This window comes from Coregonus clupeaformis, chromosome 40 (assembly GCF_020615455.1).
Source record: "Coregonus clupeaformis isolate EN_2021a chromosome 40, ASM2061545v1, whole genome shotgun sequence".
Classification (NCBI taxonomy): domain Eukaryota; kingdom Metazoa; phylum Chordata; class Actinopteri; order Salmoniformes; family Salmonidae; genus Coregonus; species Coregonus clupeaformis.
In genome coordinates, this window is record NC_059231.1 from 29116931 (window position 1) to 29134160 (window position 17230).

Consider the following 17230-nt stretch of genomic DNA (forward strand, 5'->3'; position numbering starts at 1 on the left):
ACATCATTATGACATCTCATGCCATCTACTGTATGTCCATTCTACCTATTAAATTTGTATGGTGTAGTGACATCACTGTGCTCTCTGGTTGTTTGTAGGAGGACTGCCATGGAATCTTCCGGATCAACGTGAGCGTGTCTAAAAACCTCAACCTCAAACTAAGACCAGGAGAGAAGAAGCCTGGCTTCTGGGTGCCAAGGGTGTGGTGAGTGATTAGGTTTGGCTGAAACACGTATAGTGCTGGGGAGGCACTAAATCTTGCACACACTGTAATTCTACTCACTGCATACAGTATGTTTATTTTGTATTTTTTTTAGGGCCAACCCTCGCAACTTTAATTTTGACAATGTGGGTAATGCCATGCTGGCTCTGTTTGAGGTGCTGTCACTCAAAGGCTGGGTGGAGGTCCGTGATGTCATCATTCACCGCGTCGGACCGGTACACACCTTTACTGTCTCTTTGCCTCTGCCTCTGCCCCCTTCTCTCTCTCTCTCTCTCTCTCTCTCTCTCTCTCTCTCTCTCTCTCTCTCTCTCTCTCTCTCTCTCTCTCTCTCTCTCTCTCTCTCTCTCTCTCTCTCTCTCTCTCTCTCTCTCTTTGTCTCTCTCTCTCTCCCTCTCTCTCTCTTCCCCTCTCTTGTTGATGATAATACTGGATCCTACATACATAGTAAGGAGTAATGACACACCTTTGTCTCTCCCTGCAGATACATGGTATCTACATCCACGTCTTTGTCTTTCTGGGCTGTATGATTGGACTCACTCTGTTTGTCGGAGTGGTCATCGCTAACTTCAATGAGAACAAGGTAAGAGATCCAAAACAATCATTCAAGCATATTTGTTTCAGATTGAAAGCACAATTCTGTGCTCTGTGTGTTTTTCCCAGTTTCAACAAAGTTGAACACAATCATATACTGGCATGGCATACCTGGAGACTGTGTTAACTTAAAATGACACAACGACTAGGTTCCAGTTTAACAACGTTTACTTCACCATATTTCCACAGTACATGGTTGCCATTGCACTCAGGCCAGGTCCATCAACAGTGAGACTACTCCGCAGGCGTACTAATAACAAAGTGATAGCACCGTAATAACAGAAATATAGGGATACTTAAAACATGAACTTAACAATCTACCACTTTTCTTTAAAGACAAATAAAACATCAACAAAATAATTAAATGTCCCAAGTATTATTTAAGTTCCCCATTGCAAATGGGTTGTGTGACAAAGCTGCCATTTCCATTACTGAGTGCCTTTAGGAGCACAAGACCGGATGTTCCCTTTTTAGTCAGACAGTCAGCAAGCTGTTCCTTTGTGGCCGACCAGGAAAACCGCTTTGAGGTGTGGAATCACAGTTGTAGCAAAGGTCTGTGAGCCACCCCAGATGAAGTCATCAACATGACAGGCAAGTACTCCAGTCACATTGCTGTCTTGATCAAGCCAATAGAAGACTGCAGGATCCACTTGTGACATTTTTCCACCTGTACTCAGCATTGTTGCCTTGACTTTGTTGTACCAGTAGAGTGATGCATCTGCCAGGCCATACACACACTTTTTTAGTTTCCACAGTGTTCTTTCGCTCTTAGCTTCATGCAGAGGTTGGATATGAATGTCCCTTGACAGCTCTGTTCCCTGCAAAAATGCAGATTTGATGTCTATGGAATGAAGTTTAAATTTTTTAGAGGATGGGAGTTCTTTAGCAGCCAGCTCCTCAAAACCTCTAGCCACTAGACGTGCTTTTGACACTATTCCAGTTAAGGATTCTTAACCCACCTTGTTGAGACACATTTTTGGCCGATGTCTTTGACTTCCTCAAACACTCAATTTTTCCTCCATTTACTGAGCTCATCTAGTTTAGCTGAGTCAAATGACACGTCCTTTGTTTCAAGTACATCATCATTTTGAATGTCATTCTGTTTTTCTCAATTTTCCATTGGTTCAATTCTGAGATTATCTACAAGTGACAGGTCAGCTGACCCTGTTGTACCAGAAAGTGTCGCTGGTTCAGAGTACTACAAGTTGTACCAGTTCTGGTGTTTTCCTTTGGCTTTTCCTATTCGTCCAATGACTGTTGCTGTGTGTGGAATACTACTTTCTCTGTCCATGTATTTAACAGTTCGTCCAGTTTTCAGATTGGAACAACCATGTTGTCTTAACTCGTGGCTGTTGTGTTGAAGGTCTCTGCTCCATTTCCTGTGTCAGTTTCAGTGTCCATATCATTGGATGCGACATCTGGTAGGTTTGTCTGTGTGTGCTTTTTGTCATGTTCAGTAGGAGGCTGATTCTCAGCAACAGCCCCTCCATCTTGTTGATCATTTACTTTCTGCAATCTTGAGTGATGCACTCTGACAATGGTGCCTCCATGCCTCACAAATATCACCACACCATCTTGGCCAATGACTACTCCTGGTCCTTTCCACTCTTGACAGTCAACTTATTTGTAGTACACTTTGTTTCCAGTGTCATACTTCTCATCGGTTGGTCGAAGCTGTTTACGCAGAGCCCTGCAAATTCTTTCTGAACGCTCTGCTTCAGTGAACGCTTTTCTCGCTGCATGTAGTGCTGAAAGGTGCTGTCCCACCCATGCGCTCACACTGGTCCCTTCTAATGCTGGTGGCTTGTCAACCAGTACAGAGGGAAGACTAGGGTTATGCTCGAACACTATTTGGTATGGGTTGTAGCCATGAACATTGTGCATTGAGTTTTTTGGCCATCAAAGCCCATTCTAGGGCTGTTTTCCAGTCACATCCATTGTCTTGCTTCACTTTCAGCATAATCTCTGTGAGTGTTTGATTATGTCTCTCCAGTAGTCCATTGCTCCATGGACTCTATGCAGCAGTTGTCTTTACTTCCATGTTGGATTTCTCAGCCATTTCTCTTATTTCATTATTATTGAATTCTCCTCCATTGTCACTGTACAATTTCTGGGGCGGGCCATGCACACTTATCCAGGAATGAATCAAGTGCTTGACGATTTCACTGGGTTTCTTTGTATTCACAATGCTTCCAGCACTGAAGCGTGTGAAGTGGTCGATTATGTGAAGGTACCACACACTTGGTCCTAGCTCATGTAGATCTACAGCCACTGTTTCATTGTACTTGGAAGCCAGTGGCAAACCACAGCTGGTCTGGGCTTAGGTTTGCTATCTGTCGTAGAATGGAAATACTCTCATCATCATTATTCCCAGAACTGCTGAGTAATTGCTGAAGTCTGTCAACTGTAGCATGTCCAAACTGTTTGTGAAGTTTTAACAATACTTTGTGTTTTTCCTCTGTGTTCATGTTCTCTGTGACTGTCAGAATCTCCATGTGCTCTGTGTCCGTCAGAATCTCATTTTTACATGGACTCTGTGTGATGTCTTTGTCTAAAATGTTTACACAATAGTGGCCTGAGGTAGTAAGTTCAAGGGTCACTGGTTCTTTAAACATCACTGCCTTGTCATTTTTAATGTCTACTACAGCCCCTGCCTTCTTGAGGGAAGCTTTGCTTAATAGTAAGGGAATATCTGCAGGACCACCTCTGTTTCAATGTGACACTTAGTCTGCTGGTATCTTGACTCTCTTGGTAGAATGGACGATTCCCCATCTCCAAATTTGAAAGCTCTGTTGCTTGGTGTGTACAGTCATATTTTGTACTTTCATATTTAGTTCACTGACATAGCTATCAAGCCATTTTGCACCACACACTGTGCGTGTACATGCAGTATCAATCACAGCAGATCCTAAGGATTCAACTATACAGATCTCAGTATCAGAAGCAGATTCGTTTGAAAACAGTGTAACGTTACACTGCTCTATCTCTATGTTGACATTTTCCTCCGTTAGTTTAATTTGTTCATTTTTATGAGGACAGTCTTTAACCCAATGGTAAGTGCTTTGACAAATGGCACATTTTGATCTCGTTCCATACCTGTCCAGTGGATTTGTGCCGGGCAATGGCGCCCTCCTCTGGTTGTCTTGAGAACGTGACTTGTTGGCGCCTTTTCTCTGCTGCTCAGTGTAATATGCTGCGTCACTCACTTGCATTCCATCTAATATTGTTGCGACAGACTTTTCACCAAAAATTATTTTTAGTGCCGACTTCATTGACGCAAAAGTCAGCACAGTACAAGCAGTCAATGCCAACTGTTTCTCCCTACTGTCCAGACAGGCAGTATCTAGCAACTTTAAAGCTAACACTGTATTCGGGAGAACCATGTCGTACTTGCGCATCCTATTGTACCTCTGTTCTAAATCAATTATGTAGTCCGTCATTTCAACCGAAATGTCTGTAGTAACACTGTCATAGTCTGAATATGCGTCGTAGGCACGGCCTTTCTCTTCTTTAATGAACACAGAATCCAGTGCGCTGATCAAAGTTCCCATACCGTCATCCTTGTTCAAATCCTCAACGGATATTTCCAGTGGTGTATCTCTCGCTCTTCCTTCGAGCGATAATACCACCGCAAGTGCTTAGTAACCCATGTCCAGATTCCAAGTTCATTTTTCCAAATTTCATATGACCTCTTCTCTTCGAAGCGAGGTGGCACATTGTAGTTATTAGCCATTCTCTGCTACCAATGTTAACTTAAAATGACACAACGACTAGGTTACAGTTTAACAACGTTTACTTCATCATATTCCACAGTACATGGTTGCCATTGCACTCAGGCCAGGTCCATCAACAGTGAAACTACTGCGCAGGCGTACTAATAACAGAGTGATAGCACCGTAATAACAGAAATATAGGGATACTTAAAACATTTATTTAACAGACTGTACACCTCGAATACTGACTTGTATCACAGGTGACTTGCCTGGTACACCTCCCTGACAATAATGATTAGTATTCCTCTCAAATTGATTCATAAAGCCTTTATAACTCTGTCATAATACCTGTTCTGGGGCCTGTGTGTGTGACCTTTGTGTGTATTTTTCCTCCCCAGGGTACTGCTCTGCTGACAGTGGACCAGAGGAGGTGGGAGGACCTGAAGAGTCGACTGAAGATTGCCCAGCCTCTCCACCTGCCCCCACGCCCAGGTGTGTGTGTTTGAGGTGTTAATGCCCCCCCCCCCCCTCTGTCTAGTGTGTCCTAATGAGCTCTCTGTCTCCACTGATCATCAGTGACAGAGTTTTAAATCACTGACTCTCTGGTGACATTAAAATGCCCAGAACTCATCCACTAACTCACTCACTCACCCCATGTGATAGAGTACAGCTTATACACTATTTCATTACGCAAAGACTAACAGAGTCCATACACACACACACACACACACACGCACACAGAATTAAGAGTATAAGTTACAGTGCTTTGCAAAAGTATTAATCCCCCTTGGCGTTTTTCCTATTTTGTTGCATTGCAACCTGTAATTTAAATATATTTTTATTTGGATTTCATGTAATGGACATACACAAAATAGTCCAAATTGGTGAAGTGAAATGAAAAGAATAACTTGTTTCAAAATGAGTAGTTATGCACGCTCACGTTTTCTGTTTTTTTGTCTTATTTGTTGTTTGTTTCACCCAAAAAATATATTTTGCATCTGTTATGATGAGTTTCTGGTATTTAGAAGTTCAGGATGCAAGAGAGTATGTTACACAGATGGAGATTTGTTTCAGTCATTATTTAATGGTTACAATATTGGATTCAATGACAGGAGGTACGGACATAGCCTCCTGCCATCTGAATGACTTCCATACAAAATCTCTCAGTTTATATACTTGTTTGCAAGCTAATTCTATCCAACAGTTGCCAATAACATTAATTGAACCAAACAAACCAAACATAAAAATGAATTCCTAACCTCCTGACATCATCCCATAAAATACATTGATTCATGACAATTTTTAAGTTACATGGAAATTATAATATATTCAAATAAAAATAACTTCTGTCTTCTTTATCAATGTTCATTCAGAGGAACCTCAAGCTTTTCTCTGGTCACTTGGGGTGCTATCTGATCGACTGAGATGTCTTGTTTCCACATCTTCAATCCTTTAAACCTTAAATTCCACGTTATACCGTTCCAACTTAACATTCAAAATTATCTACGAACTCTACACTGGAATAACATGATATAGATGAAGAATTAATGCCTTCCTGCATGTCTCTAATATTTCCCATAGCTTTAGTTAAATTCCCAAAACCTTATGGCAATGATGTACAACCTGATTATCCCCCTACAATTGCATACATTCCCCCTTTATCTACTATAATAGCATCCAATGCTATGCGATTATCAATTGCATATTGTCTAATGATTGCCATCTCAGATCCAATAGCTTGAAAACCCATGACTGTTAATAGGTACAATATTCAACTCTGTTCAACCCCTAATATGCCTAAGGAGAGATACACAGTATAACACTCTGTTTTCAGTCCCTGTTAAATCAGTACACCCCTGAACTAGTTATGATTGAGGAATCCAACCAAAATCAAATCACATGGAAATATCGTAAACATTCCTATGTCACAAATACCAAAACTCCATGATAGGAACCAATTAAGTACTTGCCTAGCAACAGAGATATGTACCACTCTAAACATCCCTATCAAGACCACCCAGTACTTCAAATGTATATAGTGACTAATATGTGAATATGGTAACTTAATAATCAACATGTTATGTTATGTTATATAATTAGTATATTAACTTACATGTTTCAAACAGTAAGATTCAAAAATGTCTACTCAAAATAAATCATATAAGTGTATCCTAAGACATTACCATAATGTATTGCTATTTTAACCCAAATATCTATATAAGACAGTTATCTCAATTGTACAATCAATATCCTTCATTCTGAAAATAGTTATACTAATATATACTAATGATTTACTTAAATCACTCAGTCATCTTATAAATTATAACCAAAACCAAATTACTTAACTCAACCAAATTTAGAATGACAATTCTTATTGATTCACATTGGTCCTATCACTCAAAATTAAAACCCTCATCTGTATCACACATTATAACTGTCAAAATGTACACTTATATTAACATACAGTATAAATATCCATAATTCTAGTATGACCTTCCTCATTCTTGGAATAAATACAGATCATTATCTCAATGCATTTCTAGTACTATTAATTTAGCAGTGTATATACAGTGGGGAGAACAAGTATTTGATACACTGCCGATTTTGCAGGTTTTCCTACTTACAAAGCATGTAGAGGTCTGTAATTTTTATCATAGGTACACTTCAACTGTGAGAGACGGAATCCAGAAAATCACATTGTATGATTTTTAAGTAATTAAATTGCATTTTATTGCATGACATAAGTATTTGATCACCTACCAACCAATAAGAATTCCGTCTCTCACAGACCTGTTAGTTTTTCTTTAAGAAGCCCTCCTGTTCTCCACTCATTACCTGTATTAACTGCACCTGTTTGAACTCATTACCTGTATAAAAGACACCTGTCCACACACTCAATCAAACGGACTCCAACCTCTCCACAATGGCCAAGACCAGAGAGCTGTGTAAGGACATCAGGGATAAAATTGTAGACCTGCACAAGGCTGGGATGGGCTACAGGACAATAGGCAAGCAGCTTGGTGAGAAGGCAACAACTGTTGGCGCAATTATTAGAAAATGGAAGAAGTTCAAGATGACGGTCAATCACCCTCGGTTTGGGGCTCCATGCAAGATCTCACCTCGTGGGGCACCAATGATCATGAGGAAGGTGAGGGATCAGCCCAGAACTACACGGCAGGACCTGGTCAATGACCTGAAGAGAGCTGGGACCACAGTCTCAAAGAAAACCATTAGTAACACACTACGCCGTCATGGATTAAAATCCTGCAGCGCACGCAAGGTCCCCCTGCTCAAGCTAGCGCATATCCAGGCCCGTCTGAAGTTTGCCAATGACCATCTGGATGATCCAGAGGAGGAATGGGAGAAGGTCATGTGGTCTGATGAGACAAAAATAGAGCTTTTTGGTCTAAACTCCACTCACCGTGTTTGGAGGAAGAAGAAGGATGAGTACAACCACAAGAACACCATCCCAACCGTGAAGCATGGAGGTGGAAACATCATTCTTTGGGGATGCTTTTCTGCAGAGGGGACAGGACGACTGCTCCGTATTGAGGGGAGGATGGATGGGGCCATGTATCGCGAGATCTTGGCCAACAACCTCCTTCCCTCAGTAAGAGCATTGAAGATGGGTCGTGGCTGGGTCTTCCAGCATGACAACGACCCGAAACACACAGCCAGGGCAACTAAGGAGTGGCTCCGTAAGAAGCATCTCAAGGTCCTGGAGTGGCCTAGCCAGTCTCCAGACCTGAACCCAATAGAAAATCTTTGGAGGGGAGCTGAAAGTCCGTATTGCCCAGCGACAGCCCCGAAACCTGAAGGATCTAGAGAAGGTCTGTATGGAGGGAGTGGGCCAAAATCCCTGCTGCATGTGTGTGCAAACCTGGTCAAGACCTACAGGAAACATATGATCTCTGTAATTGCAAACAAAGGTTTCTATAGCAAATATTAAGTTCTGCTTTTCTGATGTATCAAATACTTATGTCATGCAATAAAATGCAAATTAATTACTTAAAAATCATACAATGTGATTTTCTGGATTTTTGTTTTAGATTCCATCTCTCACAGTTGAAGTGTACCTATGATAAAAATGACAGACCTCTACATGCTTTGTAAGTAGGAAAACCTGCAAAATCGGCAGTGTATCAAATACTTGTTCTCCCCACTGTACCTCCTACCCAAATTAGCAAATTTAGATAAATCCAAATCCATATCCATATCATCCACCTACTTGGTATCGTGTGGCACCCTAGCCAGGCCATTCCATCACGCACCCCTCCTAAGATTAGCAACAGTGGCCCCCAATCTATCTTGGCACACATGACACCAATACCACATGACATGTCCTTGTCCTCTCTCCCTTACATACATCTTATGAGTTGTACATACATTAATGAATCTTGTATCACACGTCATCATAACAGCATCTTCAAAGTGGTAGGCATGTTGTGTAAATCAAAAAATACAAACCCCCCAAAAATCTATTTTAATTCCAGGTTGTAAGGCAACAAAATAGGAAAAATGCCAAGGGGGTGAATACTTTCGCAAGCCACTGTATAGTAATGATCGATCGCTTCTACTGATCTAATTGAACATCACAACTCAGCTTTTTGCTTAGGTGACTTCCTTTTGACACAAAGAAATCCTGTACCCAGTTAGATTGTACCAACCTCAGCATGGTAATACAGAGACTGATCTACACAGCTTGTTATGCTGTTTTAATTGCAGAGGTTTATATTTGAAGGAAAGAGAACAAGAAGAACAGGGGAATTAAAGGAGAAGTGCATGGGAGGCAGTGTAGGGAATAGGCACCACACAGCCTGTTAGTACAGTCAGTCCCAGAGCTAAGAGAAAATCAATGGTTCAGTCTTAGTCAGCGGCTCTGCTGGGTAGAACTGTGTTAATCTCCACTCTGATCCACATCCAAAAACCTTACGCTCTGGCCTGACTCACTTACTCACTCACACACACACTCACTCACAACGTGCAGCTCAACCCAGTGTTAGGGAGTGGAGGGGAGTCTCGCTTGGCCAAATGGTTTTCGGTTCCTCCTCTCTATTCAGAAGTGTCTGCATTCTACAAACTCAGCATTGCGGTAGAGAGGCAACTGATCAATCTTGTTGTTAAAATCCATTGATTGATTGAGATGCCGGGTTATACTGGGCTGGTGCATGGTCTAGCATTGGCTGTGGCTGCAGAATAAGGGCTGGGCTAGTGTTTTCTGGGTCTGGGGCTAGGCTAGTGTTTACTGGGACTGGGCTGGTGTTTACTGGGTCTGGGGCTGGGCTAGTGTTTACTGGGGCTGGTCTAGTGTTTACTGGGTCTGGGGCTGAACTAGTATTTACTGGGGCTGGGGCTAGTGTTTGCTGGGACTAGGGTTTACTGGGGCTGGGCTAGTGTTTACTGGGGCTGGGCTAGTGTTTACTGGGGCTGGGCTTGTGTTTACTTGGGCTAGTGTTTACTGGGGCTGCTGGGGCTGGGGCTAGTGTTTACTGGGGCTGAGCTAGTGTTTACTGGGACTGGGCTAGTGTTTACTGGGGCTGGGCTAGTGTTTACTGGGCCTGGGGCTAGTGTTTGCTGGGGCTAGTGTTACTGGGGCTGGGGCTAGTGTTTACTGGGCCTGGGGTAGTGTTTACTGGGCCTGGGGCTAGTGTTTGCTGGGGCTAGTGTTACTGGGGCTGGGGCTAGTGTTTACTGGGGCTGGGCTAGTGTTTACTGGGGCTGGGCTTGTGTTTACTGGGGCTGGGGCTGGGCTAGTGTTGGCTCAGGTATACAGTACATACAGGTATCATCTTGCCTACCAGGTACTCACATCCACCTGTTATGAATGACCTTCACAATAGGGCTGGAGTATAGGAATGGGACTGGGGCTGTTGCTGAGTTAGTGTTGGCTAGGGAAGGGGGGTTCTCGGGCTGGCTGGGGCTGGGTCACTCAAAACGTGCAGCTCAAGTAGTAGAGGGGAGTCTCGCTTGGCCAAATGGTTTTCGGTTCCGGATTAATGAAGGGGCTTCCCGGCCCTGAAGCCTCTGGGCCCAGGCCCGTGGGGGACCCAAGAGGCAGCAATAAAAAAAAATATATGTTTTATTATTTTATAAAAAATGAGCAAACACGTTTAGTGAATGAGCTTTTTGGCCATCAAGGAAAACGCTATCTTTGGCGCAAACCCAACACCTCTCATCACCCCGAGAACACCATCCCCACAGTGAAGCATGGTGGTGGCAGCATTATGCTATGGGGATGTTTTTCATCGGCAAGCACTGGGAAACGGGTCAGAATTGAAGGAATGATGGATGGCGCTAAATACAGGGAAATTCTTGAGGGAAACCTGTTTCAGTCTTCCAGAGATTTGAGACTGGGACGGAGGTTCACCTTTCAGCAGGACAATGACCCTAAGCATACTGCTAAAGCAACAGTCGGGTGGTTTAAGGGGAAACATTTAAATGTCTTGGAATGGCCTAGTCAAAGCCCAGACCTCAATCCAGTTGAGAATCTGTGGTATGACTTAAAGATTGCTGTACACCAGCAGAACCCATTGAACATGACGGAGCTGGTGCAGTTTTGCCTTGAAGAATGGGCAAAAATCCCAGTGGCTAGATGTGCCAAGCTGATAGAGACATACCCCAAGAGACTTGCAGCTGTAATTGCTGCAAAAGGTGGCTCTACAAAGTATTGACTTTGGGGTGGGGGGGGTTAAATTAATTAATCATGTAACAATTAACTCATTAGGAATTTGGGGCACCAAGGAAGAAGTTGCTTAACGAGTTACCATCTCCCGAATTAAACTCTTAGAAGATATATAATTCATGTTATATATCGATAAGTCACTTATTAAATAATTACCTCTTATCAGTCTCATTCTGAACGTCGCATAATCCTTGAACCTGCAAGAACCCTAACCTTATTGATGAATCAGCAATACACAAATTGGCTTAATTATTTATTTACTAACTAACTAAATAATAACACAGAATACAAACACACATACACAGTATAGGTTGTTGATTACTAACGTAATACAATGAAAACAGGTCCATAGTGGACTGGACTAACAATAGCATGACTGCTTGGTTAGGTGAAGGAGGGGTCTGTTTGTGAAAGGGAGAGACAGAGATTCAAACTATCATGGTTACATTTGTAAACTACGCTCACAGTAATCATAATACTTAGCACCCTAACCACCGCTCATTCGGATAAGAAATGCAATGTATATATTTACGCGTAGCTGTCCTTGATCGTCGTCTCTCTGTTGAACGACTTTATCAAAAAGGGTTTGAGTGTCCTGGTTCCACTTCGGTGAGACTTGGCTTGTCTTCGACTGGAGTGTTCGTTAGAATAGCTACTTCAGATGTACCAACGGTTGTCGGAGAGGGATTGTCCTTCCCAACTCTTGTCTTTAGTGAAAGTTCTCTAGACGACTATACATGTACAGCTGCAGAATGATATGATAAGGTCTAGTGAGTTTCTTCTTCTTGTGTAGAGATTGGGAGTTTCAGAGTTTCTCACCATTTCAAACGTGCAGTCGCCACTCTCACGTTTTCTGGTCTTTCTGGTCTAACCATTTTAAGCCGTGTAGTTTCCTGGTCTGGTAGAAATTCAACATCCGGCTTACACCTTAGTCTGCTTGGTCTAGTGTGAATTTCGTCACGAGGGGTTTTATACTTGAGTAGAAAAGGGGGCTTTTCATCATGTTTATGCTCATCTGGGCGTGGCCACTGACTGAGAACAAGTCAATATGGAAAACAGTCATCTCATCAACATTTACATTACATTTACGTCATTTAGCAGACGCTCTTATCCAGAGCGACTTACAAATTGGTGCATTCACCTTATGATAGCCAGTGGGACAACTACTTTGCAATTATTTTTTGTATATATTTTAGTTATTTTTAATATTTTTAAAATATTTTTAGAGTATATTCTTTATTTTTATTGGTGTTATATATATATATTTATATTTAATTTTTTCATTTTTTTGTAATTTGTTCATTATTATTATTATTATTATTATTATTATTATTATTATTATTATTATTATTATTATTATTATTTTGTGGGGGTGGGGTAGGTGGGGTTTATACTATCCCAGGTATTCCTTAAAGAGGTAGGGTTTCAAGTGACTACGGAAGGTGGTCAGTGACTCCGCTGTCCTGGCGTCGTGAGGGAGCTTGTTCCACCATTGGGGTGCCAGAGCAGCGAACAGTTTTGACTGGGCTGAGCGGGAACTGTGCTTCCGCAGAGGTAGGGGGACCAGCAGGCCAGAGGTGGAAGAACGCAATGCCCTTGTTTGGGTGTAGGGACTGATCAGAGCCTGAAGGTAAGGAGGTGCCGTTCCAACTGGAAGCCAGTGGAGTGTGCGGAGGAGCGGGGTGACGTGAGAGAACTTGGGAAGGTTGAACACCAGACGGGCTGCAGCGTTCTGGATGAGTTGTAGGGGTTTAATGGCACAGGCAGGGAGCCCAGCCAACAGCGAGTTGCAGTAATCCAGACGGGAGATGACAAGTGCCTGGATTAGAACCTGTGCCGCTTCCTGTGTATGGTAGGGTCGTACTCTGCGAATGTTGTAGAGCATGAACCTACAGGATCGGGTCACCAATTTGATGTTAGCGGAGAACGAAAGGGTGTTGTCCAGAGTCACACCAAGGTTCTTTGCACTCTGGGAGGACACAACGGAGTTGTCAACCGTGATGGCGAGATCATGGAGCGGGCAGTCCTTCCCCGGGAGGAAGAGCAGCTCCGTCTTGCCGAGGTTCAGCTTGAGGTGGTGATCCGACATCCACACTGATATGTCTGCCAGACATGCAGAGATGCGATTCGCCACCTGGTTATCAGAAGGGGGAAAGGAGAATATTAATTGTGTGTCGTCTGCATAGCAATGATACGAGAGACCATGTGAGGATATGACAGAGCCAAGTGACTTGGTGTTTAGAGAGAATAGGAGAGGGCCTAGAACTGAGCCCTGGGGGACACCAGTGGTGAGAGCACGTGGTGCGGAGACAGATTCTCGCCACGCCACCTGGTAGAGGCAACCTGTCAGGTAGGACGCAATCCAAGAGTGAGCCGCGCCGGAGATGCCCAACTCGGAGAGGGTGGAGAGGAGGATCTGATGGTTCACAATATCAAAGGCAGCAGATAGGTCTAGAAGGATAAGAGCAGAAGAGAGAGAGTTAGCTTTAGCAGTGCGGAGAGCCTCCATGACACAGAGAAGAGCAGTCTCAGTTGAATGACCAGTCTTGAAACCTGACTGGTTTGGATCAAGAAGGTCATTCTGAGAGAGATAGCAGGAGAGTTGGCTATAGACGGCACACTCAAAGAGTTTTGGAGAGAAAAGAAAGAAGGGATACTGGTCTGTAGTTGTTGACATCGGAGGGATCGAGTGTAGGTTTTTTGAGGAGGGGTGCAACTCTCGCTTTCTTGAAGATGGAAGGGACATAGCCAGCGGACAAGGATGAGTTGATGAGCGAGGTGAGGTAAGGGAGAAGGTCTCCGGAAATAGTCTGGAGAAGAGAGGAGGGGATAGGGTCAAGCGGGCAGGTTGTTGAACGGCCGGCCGTCAAAAGTCGCAAGATTTCACCTGGAGAGAGAGGGGAGAAAGAAGTCAAAGCATAGGGTAGGGCAGGCATCAAGAATGCTAAAATCACATCGCTATCTTCACAAAAGTATTATTATACTTAATCAACCGTTTTATACAACAATTAGATGCAAACCTCACAACTGGGAAGTGTACACCCCCAGAGATACAGTTATGTTGTTCCACCAACATAGTAACGAATTCGACATGATTTGTTCTTTAAGTGCCCACTGACCATTTCCCACATGCTTGGTGTTAGAAATATTGTTTCATTATCCACTTTTGGATGTTGTAGTTTTGGTGGGAAGAATCTCTGTGTTAACAAAAGAGTCCTTTCTCCCAATACTTCATGGCAAGCAAGAGAAAGTCTGCACAGTATTTACAACCAATTGTTAAGTCATAAAATTGGCCAACTTCTCCCCCTCCCTCTCCTGTGGGAGGGGGAGAAGACTCTAGGCTGTAATCACTGCCAAAGGTGTTTCAAGAAAGTACTGAATAAACGGTCTGAATATTTCCGTTTGTTTATTTTTTATTATTTATTGGCAAAAGTTTTGAAAAAACGGTTTTGCTTTGTCATTTAGAATAAGGCTGTAACATAACAAAATGTGGAAGAAGTCAAGGGGTCTGAATACTTTATATATATATATATTTTTTTTTTATAAACTGCATAATACATTGATGTTACTGGTCCATTGTGTGAGTCAGGGGCTGGGCCCAACAGGCAAAAAAAAATAACATTATTTATTTTATTTTATTTTCCACAGGAGCCCGGTCTCAATGTTCAAAAATCGTCTTCATATGTGGAAGTCCTAAAAACGCCTCTGCTCAACTGTAGCGTATGCCACATCGCAAATGTTATTATGGCTTTATTATAAAGGGGCTTTTTCTTCAACAGTAAATTTACCACGCATTGAATTCCATCTTTGTGCCCGGATTTGTTCACAAAAAATGATGGTGTGACGGGAAGGGACCTATGATTTCTTAATCTGACCCTGCATATGAGACACATATTTTTCAATTAACTGAGATAAGATCTCTACTGACAAGCTGTAGATCTTATTCCAAGAAGATTGAAAATATTTCTCTTCATTGCAGCCCTGAATCCAATTTTGAGATTTTTGTTGGTTTCCAAGAAGGGAGACTTAGACTTATGTGTACAATCAAGTGTAATATTATTGCTGGCTGTAAAAGTTGATAAGTCGCCGGTCGTAGGATGTTATTTGTCATACTGGATAGAAACGGGTAAGGTAAGGAGGACATAATCTGACTCGCACATAGAGAAATACTGAGCTATTTGTGTGTGTGCGTGTGTGCTTGCATGCATGTGTGACTGAGCCAGGATGCATGGCCATGCGCGTGTGTGCCAGCAACTGACTAGCCATAATAACTTTATAGTCCAAAATAAACATAGGCAATCTCCCTGATTTCTGTGTTCTCTGACTAATTGAATCAGTGAAATGGATGGGAGCACTTGGGTTCAGCAGTGCACAACATTGTGGAATGTTGAGATAGAAATACATACTGTAGAGCAAATATGCTTCTCTGACATATATAATAAGGAAGCATGCCAGTTTTATTCATGACATGTCTATCTACAATGTTCCACAATGTTCCATGTTGGCTTACTGAATGTGGCTCAGGTCTAGAAAACATTCCATCTATAGTGGAAAGCATCATCATCTCCTAAGGAAAGGTGATGAAGATTTAGTCTATTGGGATTCACCCTTCTGGTTGGGTCTGGTCTGGTGTTGATCCTCACTCCTCTCTCCCCCTTCAGAGAATGCAGGGTTCCGTGCCAAGATGTATGACATCACTCAGCACCCCTTCTTCAAACGGGGTATCGCTGTGCTGGTCTTGGCCCAGTCAGTGCTGCTGTCTGTCAAGGTAAGGCTGTCTGATATACACTACCGGTCAAAAGTTTCAGAACACCTACTCATTCAAGGGTTTTTCTTAATTTTTTACAATGTTTTACATTGTAGAATAATAGGGAAGACATCAAAACTATGAAAGTGTTAAACAAATCAAAATATATTTTATATTTGAGATTCGTCAAATAGCGACCCTTTGCCTTGATGACAGCTTTGCACACTCTTGGAATTCTCTCAACCAGCTTCATGAGGTAGTCACCTGGAATGCATTTCAATTAACAGGTGTGCCTTCTTAAAAGTTAATTTGTTAAATGTCTTTCCTTCTAAATGCTTTTGAACCTGATCAGTTGTGTTGTGACAAGGTATACAGAAGATAGCCCTATTTGGTAAAAGACCAAGTCCATATTATGGCAAGAACAGCTCAAATAAGCAAAGAGAAACGACAGTCCATCATTACTTTAAGACATAAAGGTCAGTCAATACGGAACATTTGCAGTTGCAAAAACCATCAGTGCAAGGATGAAACTGGCTCTCATGAGGACCACCACAGGAATGGAAGACCCAGAGTTACAGTGGGGGGAAAAAAGTATTTAGTCAGCCACCAATTGTGCAAGTTCTCCCACTTAAAAAGATTAGAGGCCTCTAATTTTCATCATAGGTACACGTCAACTATGACAGACAAAATGAGAAAAAAAATCCAGAAAATCACATTGGAGGATTGTTTATGAATTTATTTGCAAATTATGGTGGAAAATAAGTATTTGGTCACCTACAAACAAGCAAGATTTCTGGCGCTCACAGACCTGTAACTTCTCCTTTAAGAGGCTCCTCTGTCCTCCACTGGTTACCTGTATTAATGGCACCTGTTTGAACTTGTTATCAGTATAAAAGACACCTGTCCACAACCTCAAACAGTCACACTCCAAACTCCACTATGGCCAAGACCAAAGAGCTGTCAAAGGACACCAGAAACTAAATTGTAGACCTGCACCAGGCTGGGAAGACTGAATCTGCAATAGGTAAGCAGCTTGGTTTTAAGAAATCAACTGTGGGAGCAATTATTAGGAAATGGAAGACATACAAGACCACTAATAATCTCCCTCGATCTGGGGCTCCACGCAAGATCTCACCCCGTGGGGTCAAAATGATCACAAGAACGGTGAGCAAAAATCCCAGAACCACACAGGGGGACCTAGTGAATGACCTGCAGAGAGCTGGGACCAAAGTAACAAAGCCTACCATCAGTAACACACTACGCCGCCAGGGACT

At 42.5% G+C, this 17230-nt stretch overlaps 1 protein-coding gene across 3 annotated transcripts in view; it reads left to right on the forward strand.

Moving 5' to 3' along the window:
• Window positions 1-17230, forward strand: part of nalcn (sodium leak channel, non-selective) — a 327441-nt gene that overhangs the window by 275178 nt on the left and 35033 nt on the right. For all 3 annotated transcript variants that reach the window (XM_041863638.1, XM_041863654.1, XM_041863648.1), the window contains 5 exons: window positions 99-205; window positions 318-438; window positions 705-803; window positions 4926-5019; window positions 15871-15977. In XM_041863638.1, coding sequence (XP_041719572.1) covers window positions 99-205; window positions 318-438; window positions 705-803; window positions 4926-5019; window positions 15871-15977 — 528 coding nt within the window. The remainder of the gene's footprint in view (window positions 1-98; window positions 206-317; window positions 439-704; window positions 804-4925; window positions 5020-15870; window positions 15978-17230) is intronic.